This window comes from Halichoerus grypus, chromosome 6 (assembly GCF_964656455.1).
Source record: "Halichoerus grypus chromosome 6, mHalGry1.hap1.1, whole genome shotgun sequence".
Classification (NCBI taxonomy): Eukaryota; Metazoa; Chordata; class Mammalia; order Carnivora; family Phocidae; genus Halichoerus; species Halichoerus grypus.
The window spans coordinates 13,996,602-14,009,344 of record NC_135717.1 but is presented as its reverse complement, the minus strand read 5'-3'; the positions used below and the strand labels follow the sequence as shown (position 1 = coordinate 14,009,344).

At 45.0% G+C, this 12,743-nt stretch overlaps 1 protein-coding gene across 3 annotated transcripts in view; it reads left to right on the top strand.

Moving 5' to 3' along the window:
* Positions 1-12,743, top strand: part of CALN1 (calneuron 1) — a 418,542-nt gene that overhangs the window by 394,257 nt on the left and 11,542 nt on the right. For all 3 annotated transcript variants that reach the window (XM_078074520.1, XM_078074519.1, XM_078074517.1), the window contains exon 5: positions 4,255-4,411. In XM_078074520.1, coding sequence (XP_077930646.1) covers positions 4,255-4,411 — 157 coding nt within the window. The remainder of the gene's footprint in view (positions 1-4,254; positions 4,412-12,743) is intronic.

Below are 12,743 nucleotides of genomic sequence, written 5' to 3'. Positions count from 1 at the left end.
AGATAAATATGTTTGTGTAGTTGACTCTGCAGAGATATCATAATGGAAAACTCCTTCTGTTTCTAGAAACTAACAGATGTACAGGCTGCATTCTTTAACCATGATCCCTACAAACAGAATAAAACAAAAAAACCAAAGCTAGAAGAAAGAAAAACAAGTACGATTATAAATACAAAATGGGATATCAGAAGTACTGAGAGAAATTTAAAACTGTGGTACTAATGCGTGTGGTTACATGCTAATCTTTTGGCTGGTTTTCTGAAAAAAAAATACATAATTCCAAAATTGACTCAAGAAAAATTAAAAAGCTATGGGACTGATAATGGAAGGAATACTTGTTGGCATTGTGTCCATAGTATTTGACAGTGACGTCTTTCAAATCTATAAAAGAGATCTTTTCTGACAATATAGAAAACTTGGAATCCTACTTAATTAATTTTGTTGAATATTAGTATCCTGTTATTAAAAGATGACCCAGGTGGCTGAACAGAAGGAAAATAGAGATTTCTGGAATCTGTGTCTTGTCTTCGCTTTGTCAGACTCTGGCTGATTCTTTTCACCTCATTTCTGATTTTCAGCAAATTCTCAGCTGGTTAGGGTTTCTCCAGGTCCTCCAGCCCTTCAACTGGTCTTCCAGGAAATGCTTACTCATTTTCTCAGAGTCTCTTTGATTTTGTCACTCTTTGTCTCTGCTTGTGGCACACTGGGTGGGAGGGCGTCCGAATTTTCTCATCTGTGACATCCATCACCCTCACCCTGCATTTTGCCAGCCTTTTCCCAGAACCCAGGCTAACAACCACATATTCCCCTATCAAATCTAAGGGGCAATAAGACTGCAGGTCAACCCTAAGTGTGTCTCATAATTCACTCTATAGTCAATAAACTATGATGCAGAAAACAAATCCACTTTACACACCCATTTCACTTGTTCTTACTTATATAAATGGCTTTGGACTTGAGTCATTTAGATTTCCAGCAAATTTCAGTGACCTTGTTTCATTTGTTAGAATAAGGGCATATTTAAAGCAAGGTAAGGTTTGCTTACAAAGAAAGCAGAGAAAGAAAAATGTCTAGAACTTTCTTTCACTGCGATCCAGACTAACATAAAATATTATTCTGTATTCATTCTTGGCTGAGTTGTACTGCAGAAATCTCAAAGTCTTTGTGGCCAACATAAGGGTTTATTTCTCTTAAGTCAAAGCCCTTTATGAGTTAGCCCCACGTTGTATTTATTCCAGGAACCAGAATGAAGGAGCAGCCCCTATTTGGTGTAGGTGTTTTTGTGATAGAAGGGAAAAAGAAATGGCAGAACACAAGATGGCTTTGAGACTTCTCTTTGGACATCCATCACTTTCATATATGACTTTCACTGGCATTTAATTGGCCAAAGCCTGACATCAGTGGGCAGGGAAATAGAATCCTCTCACATGGTGGGGAAAGAAATAGTTGGACATAATAAAACCTATTTCAGCCCATACCTTTGCACACCAATATTCATTTTCTTCCCTTCAGCCACAAAATATACTCCTCCCTCCCCAAGGGAAACACCCAAAAGTTCCATCCAATTACAACATATAAGACTCAAGATCTAGAATCTCATGATATACATTGAATCTGGGTGTGGCTCCTCCTGATTGGAGACTATATTACTAAAAAGAAAAAAAAAAATCCCCCCATCCCACCACACTCAACATATAAAGGCAGAACAGACCCAGGCTAACCACCCTAAACAATCCTATCCAGAAAGAAAAAAAAAAAAAAATGGAAGACACATAGCTATCAAAGGGTGCTTGGAGCAATTCTAAACTCTTTTTGAACAGACCTTGGAGTGAGGAATATTCCTTGATTAGACCCCAGTTCTGCTTCCTGGAAACTGCTCTTGAATTCACTGCATGATTTCAAGCATGGTTCCCAGCTTTGCCATCTGGGAGATCCATCCCTTTGCACTAGTCAACTAGTACTCATCTGATGAGGGCATTAGAGAATATGCCTTGCTTGGGGCCTCTGTAGCTTATTCTCCTAATGGCTTGTGCCCATAAAAGGTTGGGAGCCCAAAGATCATTTTAAGTTTTGAGCAGTCATAGAGTCTTTTATTCCAGGCCGTTGGCTCTTGCCCAGTACAGCTCTCTCAAAACCATAGTCATTTTTTTTTATCTGTTTGATTTCAATTGTTTTCTGCTAATAGCCACATCCACAATTATTTTCAGACATAACTCTCTCTAAACTTAATAACGAGCTTCCTTGGAGAGTCACTTAACATATTCAGAGGTTTTAATAAGGAATGCTTAGATTTGTTTTGTTATTTATAGCATTTCTCAATTTTATCTCTTCCGAGTTGAAAATGAAAAACAATTGCTCTTTCCATTCTGTAAGACCAGGAATTTCTGAGTTGTCTCTATTCCTGGCTTGCAAACCAACCAATTCTTTCCTGAACATATCTCTTTTTTTCCCCCTTTTTAAAAAAATTAAGATAAAATTCACATATAACATTACATTAGCTTCATATGTATAAGATAATGATTCAATATTTATATATATTGCAAAATGATCATCACAATAAACTGAATTAACATCCATCCCCACACATAATTACACACTGTTTTCCTTGTAATGAGAACTTTTAATGAGAAACCTACTCTTTTGGTTTCAAATATGCAATACAGTGTTATTAACTATAGTCACAATGCTGTACACTCGATCCCCATGACTTATTTCTTTCATAACTGAAAGTGTGTACCTTCTGACCCCCTTTACCCATTTCACCCACCAGCCACCCCCAAATCTGGAAACCAGCAGTCTGTTCTCTGTATCTATGAGTTCAGGAGGTTTTTCTTTGTTTCGTTGGTTGGTTTTCGATTCCATATATAAGTGAAATCATACAGTATTTGTCTTTTTCTGTATAATTTCTTTCACTCTGAGCTCACCTCTTTCTTGCGGGACCCTGTAGATACAACCAGTTGCAACCATGCTGTTCCCCAAACTTCTTACCTAAAGCCACAGACTCATTCGTCATATATATATTCTTCAAGTCCTCACAGGCAATGACTTACCAAAAGTTGTGCTTCTGCATAACATACATCGGTCTTTATCTTTCCAGCCTCCAATAACATTTTTCTCATTTCCCACCACTTGGCCCTGGAACATCCTATTTTAGAAAGTTTGTTAGGGTAGCCTCTTACTTCCGTGTATTAATTTTTGTGTTATTGACTTAAACCAACTTAGCAAACAAGCCCAGAATCTTTATGGCTGATCACAACAGAGGGCATTTCTTACCCACATTATTTTTCCTTTATGGGGTATCTGCAGGTCTTCTCCACTTTATCCTTGTTCTGGGGCCCAGACAGAAGGAATAGCCCCCACGTGGGACATGCTGTTCTCATGGCGGAGGGGAAAGAGCACATGATCGAACCACAGAATGACTCTTAAAGCTTTTCATTGGATGTGGCATATGTGACTTCTACTCACATTTCATCGGCCAAGGAAGTGATAGGACCAAACCTGATAGAAATGGAGTGGGAGAGTATAATCCTTTCCCTAGGACAGGAGGAACATACCTGGGGAAGCTACACTTGCCCTTTAGCTTCTCTTCCTCATAAACATGGCTTTGAACTTGTATTTTATCTTGTTAGAACAAGGTACATCTTTATTTTTAAGATTTATCTATTTATTTTACAGAGAGTGGGGGAGGAGGGGCAGAGGGAGAGGGAGAAGCAGACCCTGTACTGAGCACTGAGCCTAATGCGGGGCTCGATCTCACGACCCCGAAATCATGAGCTGAGCCGAAACCAAGAGTCACACGCTCAGCCGACTGAGCCACCCAGGCGCCCCAAACAAGGTACATATTTAAAGCAAGATGGGAATGGCTGGCTCCTTGGGAGCTGTATCATCTTTAGAGACATGTGCATTGTCTGAAGTGCGACACAACTCCAAAGTCCGTGAGGTGTGCAGGGTGTGAGGAGGTGACAGCAGATGGCTGGGTGAATAGGAAGCCAAACTAGCAGCTGGCATCTTTTTCTCCAGGACTCTCGGTTGAGGGGGACATGTTGCACTCGCTGTATTCCCACTAAGTCCCCTGCAAGTTCTCGAGTATGCTTGGAGCTGTACGTGACAGACAAACTGCTCAGCTGCTACCCAGCAAAGCTGGGAGAAGCTCCTGGAGAGGAGCTTTGGGGCATTAGGGCCATGGGTCATGCCCCAAGCTGGCTTCTCACCCCTGTGTACCCGAGACCATCTCACTCCTCTTTCTCTTCACAGTTCGACATGCAGAGGATAACTCTGGAGGAGTTGAAGCATATCCTCTACCATGCCTTCCGGGACCATTTAACGATGAAGGACATTGAGAACATCATCATCAACGAGGAGGAGAGCCTGCAGGAGACGTCGGAGAACTGCCAAACAGAGTTTGAAGGAGGTAGGTACCCCTGCTTCTGCTTTCCTGCTCTGGGCCCAGCGCATGCCTCCACATCCTCTGTCGATGGAAAATGTGTTTACAGTTGGGGCTGGAGTGCCTTGTACTGAAGCCAAGAATCCAGGACCCAGGTTACAAGATCCTCGCTGCAAAGATGCAGCAGGTTATTTATTTCCTTTCTGTTTTTTTCCCCAAACTCTGCATTTTTGCAGGACCTCTAGTGACCCTGTCTTTCCTCCAGTGATCCTCTGAGGTCCGTGATTAGATGTGCAGCTTTGTGGTGTTTGCCTTTCCTTACTGGGGGCCACGTGGAGTGGTACCCACGGCCTGTTTGGGCTGGTGGCAAACTTGGATCCAGTCCAGTGGTTAACTGTGTGACCTTGGACACCAGGTGTGCCTTCCCTGAGGGTGCATCCTTGCCTAGAAACATCAGGATAATTACACCTACCTCTCAGGACCCTGAGGAATGGTTTACCTCTGTGCTCTGCTCCCTGAGGGCGCTGCTCAGAAAGAGCCCTCTTCATGAAAGGACTCTCGTGAAGGTAACCATGGAGTTTCAGAAGAAATAAGGTTTTCCTGGGGCCAAAATATAGACCCATGAGAGGCCATTTTGGGGGGCTCATGAAAGAAAACTTAAGAAAAAAGAAAACCCCACCTACCTGATCCCCTAATTAGTAGAAAGTTCCAGGTAAGCTAAATAATCGAATCCCTCTTTCCAACTTTGAAAATCAGAACTACTATAACAATGCTGACGCATCGGAAAAGAATTTTTTTAATTACACTAAAACAGGATATCAGGCTACCAGCAATTTTTCACTTGTTCAGTGCTGAGATTTCTTAAAGAGGTCAAACTATTATTTTCCGTTCTTTTTTTATGAACACTTAAAGAAATCAATGTACACAGTGGGTAAGCTGTCACGTGGCCACCAGAATAGATTCGGCTGCCTGGTCTTGGAGCTGCCTTTTTCAAGCCGACAGAGCACTGTGGCAGGGAGTCTACTCGGGGCGGGGTTAGTCCAGGTGGCCACAGTGGCTCATTCAGACCTGCACGCCCATGGGTCCTGTCTGGGCTGCATCGTGTGCAGGATTAAAGGCCATGGCAAGAGGAAACAGGAAGAGATGCTCATACTCCGAGGCGATAAATGAAATTAACTCAAGCCTGGGGAATAGGGAGTGGTGGGTGGGAACGGGCATAAACCTGAGAGCAATGCCCCTTCTAAACACATTCAAATTTAAATTTTTCAAAAATGCTGTGAATGGCAAACGTAACCCAGTGGTTGTATAGAGGCTGCCTTGCTTGGCCTCAGTGTGACCCCTGGGCTGTAGCATCAGTGGCCATATTTGGAGTTGCACACCCAGAGTGGGATGGTCACAGCCAAGGCCATTTGCAGCAGGGTGGGGGCGGGGGCGGGGAGGGGGGACACTGGGAGGGTCAGTGGAGGGAGGGAGGCAGAGATGGGAGAAAACTTGGATCTTGGATAAGTTTTCCTTGGTCTCCCCCATCCGTCTCGTTCCTCCCTGTTCCAACAATGGAAGCACCCGGGGGCTCCAGCCCCCCACTGTCAGCAAACACTCTTGAGATGGGTGGGAAGAGTATTTCTGGGCATTTTATTTTCCACAGGAGCCTTCGTCTGTGGATCACTGTTTTGTTCAGAGAAATGTCACAAGTCTTAGTAATTTGGGAAAGGTCAGACTGTGCACGGGGAAGTAATCTGAACTCTAAGCAATGTCTTTTTATTATTCAAGAGCTCATACATTAATAAAGTAAGTGACTGAGAACGGGATTTTTCCAAATAGAAGTCTTACGGAGTCTGCTTTCATTGATTCAGACTTATAACATTGGCAACAGCTACCATTTGGGGGACGGGGGTAATTGATAAGTTCCAGTCACTGTACTAAATACCTTAAACTTTGCTTTATAATTAGTAGATTGCTTTTTTGAATGACCTCTGCAACCTTGATTACATAATCCATTTGCTTGTTTTCACATCAGAGAGTTGTTTTTTTTTTTTTGGTGTGTTTTGTATTTTAAATATTATGTCAGCGCTGTTTGGCCCCAGATGCAAGCTCATTGCTTTGTGTTCAGGTTTAAGATTTTTCCAATCTCGGATAGGATCAGAGTCACTGGTGGATATATTTAATGCCCACAGCCTTCTCCTTGTTCGAGAAGGGGCTTCCCTGATTGTATTTTTGGGCAGAGTTGTCTAGGAAGAGATGCCACACAGGCATTGAGGCCCCTGTGCCCTAGAAGAATGGCATTTGAGACTCAGTGGCTGACCTTGACCTTCCCGCCCAGGGAGCTCCTCCCTCCTCTTGTTAAAACTTTGCTGCAGCAAGAAACAAACAAACAAAACAAAAAACTTTGCTGCAGCAAGTGTGTACCCAAAGCCAGGAAATCCATGGGGATTGGGAGTCTTGCCCCCCTTATGTCAGAGGAAGGCATCAATGAGAAAGAAAAAAACCTAGAAGTGTAGGTCTTTGCCTTAAAAGATGAGAGGGCACATCTATCTCTGAGCAAGGAAGGAGGAGGTGGTCAATGAAACTGATGTTGTGTTGGGGCGCCTGGGTGGCTCAGTTGGTTAAGCTTCTGCCTTCGGCTCAGGTCATGATCCCAGGGTGCTGGGATCGAGCCCCGCATCGGGCTCCCTGCTCAGCAGAGGGTCTGCTTCTCCCTCTCCCTCTGCTGCTCCCCCTGCTTATGCTCTCTCTCCCTGTCAAATAAATAAATAAAATCTTAAAAGAAAAAAAAAGAAAGAAAGAAACTGATATTGTGTGGCAGAGGGAGAATTTAATCAAATAGCTCAGAGCACAGTAAGGTTAGGGTCAAGACTGGGATTCTGGAGTGTGACACAGCTTTGGAAATGTGGATTTGCACAATCCGTGTGACGCAGAGCCAGTTAGACATTAACAGGAGACCTTCCACATGCCACCAGCATCGTTTCACGTCAGTGATTATACTCTTCACTTTTATAGATCTTGGGTCTGCGACTTGTACAGAGGTGTTCCCTTTCTGTCCGCTGAATCAGGACACAAACATCCTTCTTTCCATATGAATGGAAACGTAAAGGAGAAATAGGCCAGGAGCCCAGGGGGTTGTGGCCCCCGTGATGGGAGAGGTTTCTGGATTTCTTTTTCTCCTTTTAGTTTTCCTTTTGGCTTGATGTTGTTGTCTTTATTCGTTTAAGTTTTAGGCCAACACAGACCACAGATACATGCACGAACACGTGCGCACGCCACACACACACCCGCCCCTGACACATTCTAATCTGCCTTATCTTTACGGAAGACAGGGCTCTGGAGCATAAAGAAGCAGGAATTTTCCCATCTTCTCCCAGGGGAAGGACAAGAGGCAACAGGATGAGACTCCAAGCTACATAGAAGGAAAGGTTTCCTGACTTCTTCAGGAAACTCGGAGATGGGGGTTCATGTCACGTGTAGAACCCATTTTCCTGAAGCACCAAAAGAAGTCATTTACAGAAACCCTTATTAAGGCAGGGAAGAGACTAGAAGAATCTAATTCAAGGGCTCTGAAGGAGACCTTACCTTTATTCACACCTGGCTTCCGGATGAGAAGTTACTCGGATTGAGTCAGGCCCCTGACCAGCTGTCACCTACCGTGCCGGGTGCTCTGGGCATGAGGTCACTGAACAGCACTGAAGTCAGGGGCTCTCTGGCATAGCCCACGGCCCGAATCCGATAGGGCCCGGATCCCATGAGAATACTCAGTATGACTTTCAGGCCCTCCCAACCCCCCTGATCTTTTTGAATTCCCTTATTCAGATAAATTATGCTCAGTGTTCTGAGGTGTTCACTATTTGTGTTCTAACCATTTGGAAAAATAAATAGGTCAGCATCTACCCAAATGGATTAGATACAAGAGTACGTGACTCCCCACAATGCACATTCACTATCTGTGCTACGTAAGAGTTTTAAGACGTTTTGCTTCTGTTTCACCCCTTATAATCACCAGACATTTAGCTTTTGGGGAACATAAGCTCAGTGACACTGAGAGACACATTCTTATTTCATTATTTGGTTCCAGTTGCTGACATATGTGAAACTGAGTGGCCTTGTGGTTGAATCATCTATTTGCCTGTCACCGGCTCCTTATTAAGGGTTCGCATAACAAATTCTACTATATATTAAGTTTGATTTACTGCCTCCAATATGTTTACTGCTTAATTCAAATTGATACAGTCCAGGAGGTAAAGGGACAGGAGGAAACTGCCCAGCATGCCCTCCAGGTGCTGGTCATTTGTTAACATGTGCAGCTGACCTGCAAGATTAGTTCTGCGGCCCCACTGGTCCAGATGAGGAAAGTGAGGCTCAGCAGAGTGGTGTCCTTTGCCCAAAGTCAAATCACGGGTAGGGATTTGAACCCGGGGCTCTCTGACACAGCCCTGCCCTGGCCTCTTCATTTGTTCTTCTGGGTCCTTCAGCCAGACGTAGGCATTTCAGACTCCTTACAGAATGGCACTCCGTCATTACTCATTTTCCATTTCATCGCCAGTGAAATCATATTATATTTGGAAGTTGAGTAGAAGTGCAGGAAGGCTGTGTGCGAGCCCTTTCAAGACACATCCCCCAAATGTTGTCCCTAAATGGAATACCAGCTGTCAGATTTTTCTAGAGATTCTGACAACACGCACGACAGAAGGAAGTAAAGCAAAATCATCAACGGGGGGATAGTTTCTATGAAAGGCACAGCAGAACAGCTCTGCACCGTTCAGTGATGGGATGATGGACGAGAGAAATAAATGTCCAAGGAGGTGACACTGGCCAGGTAGCCCCCAAAGCATCGCCGCATGGATGTGCGGGTCATGTTTCCAGCCCTGTGTAGACTAGATATGTGCTCCTGGATAAGTTATTAATTTTTTTAAGATTTATTTACTTATTTGAGAGAGAGAAAAATAGATAGATTGAGAGAGAGAGAGTGAGAGGAGGGGCAGAGGGAGAAGGACGGAATTTTCAAGCAGACTCCCTGCTGAGTACGAAGCCCAATGCGGGGCTCGATCTCATGACCCCAAGATCATGACCTGAGCCAAAACCAAGCATCAGACGCTCAACCAACTGAGCCACCCAGGCGCCCCAACCCTGAGGAAGTTATTTAAAAACTCCCTGGGTCTTCTTTTCTTCATTTGTCCAATGCAAAGATTGGACAATGACAGTCACATCCAGATTCGACAATTTCTGGACTCGTTGGAAGGTCAGAAAGAATTTGCAGCCAAATTCAAGGTCTCCAGCTCAGCCATCCCTGCTGAAAGTTGCAGTATTCCTCTCAGGATGTCAAGTTCACACCCAGGTGGGGAGCCTTGCCCCATCACCTGGCCATGCACATTGGGTATTTCAGGCCCATCCAAATGAAAAGGGCATAAGATGTCATCTCTACCATCTGCTCCCATTTTTCCCGGTGCTATGACTTTCCTTAAATAAACCCTGTTCTCCTTGGGTAAAGGTATCAGGTTAAGGTGTAGCTGAGGTCCATGGCAGGTAGTGAGACAGGAGAGAGTTTGCGAAGAGATTTGGGGCTTCAGAAAGAAAGGGATTTTTCTTCTGTTCGGGAATCCGTCCCAGCAATCCTGGAGGAAAGTTTTCTGGAGCCATCAGTGAGGAGGGATGAGAATCTGAGACACCAGACAGAGAGCTGGAGAGCTGTTTTTGATAAATACATCTGGTGGTTAAGAACTCCAGCTCTGCAGTCTGGACAAGCCTGGCTTAAAATCCTGCTGCACCATGTATTCAGTCATTTGCCCGAAACACTTAAATAAATATTCAGAGCCTAATGTTCTTCATCCGTGAAATGGGAATCCTATGATGACCTCATGTGGTTGTTAGGAGGACTAAGTGAGGTAACACATGAGAATATTTTGTACGATGCTTAACACAGTAGTAAACACTCAAAACAAACAAACAACAACGCCAAAAACAAAATTAGCTGGTCCCTAGCCCCAGGTCTGTTCTTCTTTTGTTTTTTCCTGGAGATGTCATGAGCACCCACTGCTAGAATGCCACATCTTTGAAGGATGGGACAGGGACCAAATTTGCAGGGTTTGAACATTCTTCTTGACACATTCATTCCTAGAGTCATCATCGCCAACATTGAACTTCCTGAAGGTACTGGTCAATACTCTTGGTTTCGAGTAGCAGAAACCCCTTAAACTAAAAAAAACACTGGCTCAGATAATACAAGAAGTCAAAGGGATGAACTTTGACTGACCTGGATCCAAAGAGCTCAAGCGACATCCTCCCCTCCCCACCCCCCCAGTCTCGCACTGTCTCATTCCCAGTCTCTCTGTCCTTCTTTCCTCTCTGTCAGCTTCATTCTTGGGCAGGCTCTCTCTCCCCAAAGGGACAGGATTGTCTCCCTGAAGACTCATCTCCATTCCAAGATGGGGCTCCCATCAATCGTGCTTGGCCCATGTGCCTTGCCCTGGACCAAGCCAAGAGCTTGGCACACTCTACTTGGCCAGTCTGGTTTGCTGCAGTGGGAAAGCTGAAGCGCTGGATTGAGAGTTCCACCAGGTGGAGAGGTACAGATCCCCAAACCAAAAGATGAATTTTGTTCCGAGAAGAGGAAAGGTCTGTTGGAAAGGCTAAAACAATACCTGGTCCACAGTGGAACCCTCAAAGCAAGACACAGCTGTCTGATGGCTAGAAACCCGAGATGATTTTGTGGTAGAGAAGGAACCAGCTCCCACCCCCAGAAGGAGAGGTGGCCCCTCTTCCCCTTAAAGGGCATCATAAAGCATACCAGCCTCGTCCATTTTGTCTTCAGGTCTCACCTGGGGTACCTGAGCATTCCTGATTTCACTGATGTATAGAAAATTCTCTTTCAGAGGCTCTTAATTAGTTCCGCCTTAGGCTTTGGAAATATTCAGTTTCATAAAATCATAAAATGTTGGACCTGGAAGGATCACAGAGCAATAATAGCTCCCAGACCTGGTAGTTCTGGCTCCTTGTGAGAACCACCTAAGATGGGTTTTATATTGTTTTGTTTTTAAACATTCCTGAGCCCCAAGCTCCCTGTCAGAAATATCACTTACATAGGTCTGTGTTGGGGCAATTAATCAGAATTGTTATGATTCTGGTTTGCCTCATTTGGGAGCCAGGGCCTCCAGACGTGCAGCCCCATTTCTAAGAGACTGAAGCCAGAGGGATTATGAAGCCCATATATCCAAGGTCCACCCAGCTGGTCAGTGGCAAAATCCGTGTGGACTCCCGCCTCCAGGAGAAAATCCAGGAATCACTGCCTGTTGTTTGCCGAGTGGAGCGGTGTGAATCTCTGTGAAAATGAGAAAGCAAAAGGCACAATCTGTTACTAGAGCTCACAAACCCAGGTCCTGCCATAGCAGCCAGGAGTCTGCAGGTGCTGAAGACTTGCTAACAAGCTTTCAAGAAAACTAGAGACCCCACTTCTATGTCCTCCTGTGTCAGCCTCCCCCAACTCACATTTCATCCCCATGTACTTCCAGGGCTCCTACTCTGTCAACCCAAGAGACTAGAAAGGGAGCCCAAGGCCTGACGGGAAGACCGACATGAAAAGGATTGCCAGCAGCATGATGCATTCTTGCCATTTTCACGTTCAGTTGCAAGTTCCTCAAAAAGAGTTACCATCTGACCCGGAAATTTGACTCCTAGATCTGTCCCCAAGAGAGCCAAAACGTGGATACGAGTGTTTTAGCAGCATTACCCATTAACAGCCAAAAAATGGACACAACCCCAACGTCCATCAGCAGGTGAATGGATAAACAAAATGTGGCACAGAAAGAAATAAAGTAGGAATGCTCCCTACAGCATGCATGGGCCTGGCTAAGTGGAAGAAGGAGACACAAAAGGCTACATGTTGTATAATGTATTTGCAATGCCCGGACTAGGTATTTGCGCAGAGACAGGAAGTAGATTGGTGACTGCCAGGCAGGAATGGAGCGTGACTTCTAATGCGCGTGGGGTCTCCTTTTAGGGTGATGAAAACATTCTGGAATTAGGTAGTGGTGATGCTTTCACAGCCTTGCGAATGTACTAAATGCCGCTGAATTGGTCACCCGTGAAGGGTGAATGTGCTGGTATGGGAATGCCATCTCAATGAGGCACCCCTAGCAGCGAGAACGGGCGCCTTGAGTCTTGGCCAGCAAGCAGAGTCTCGTGTGGGGATGACCAGAAGCAGAGGTTGCTGGACAGGAGGCGCAGTGGCTCAAGGAGCAGAGGTGGGAAAGGGATCGGAGGTGGTCTGTTGATCTCCCTGCTGAGCTTCGGAGCTGGATGGAACGCACATCCCCAGCAAGAAGGCCTTTGCAGAAAGGTTGCGGGCATGGGTGGTACATCCTAAGAGCTGCTG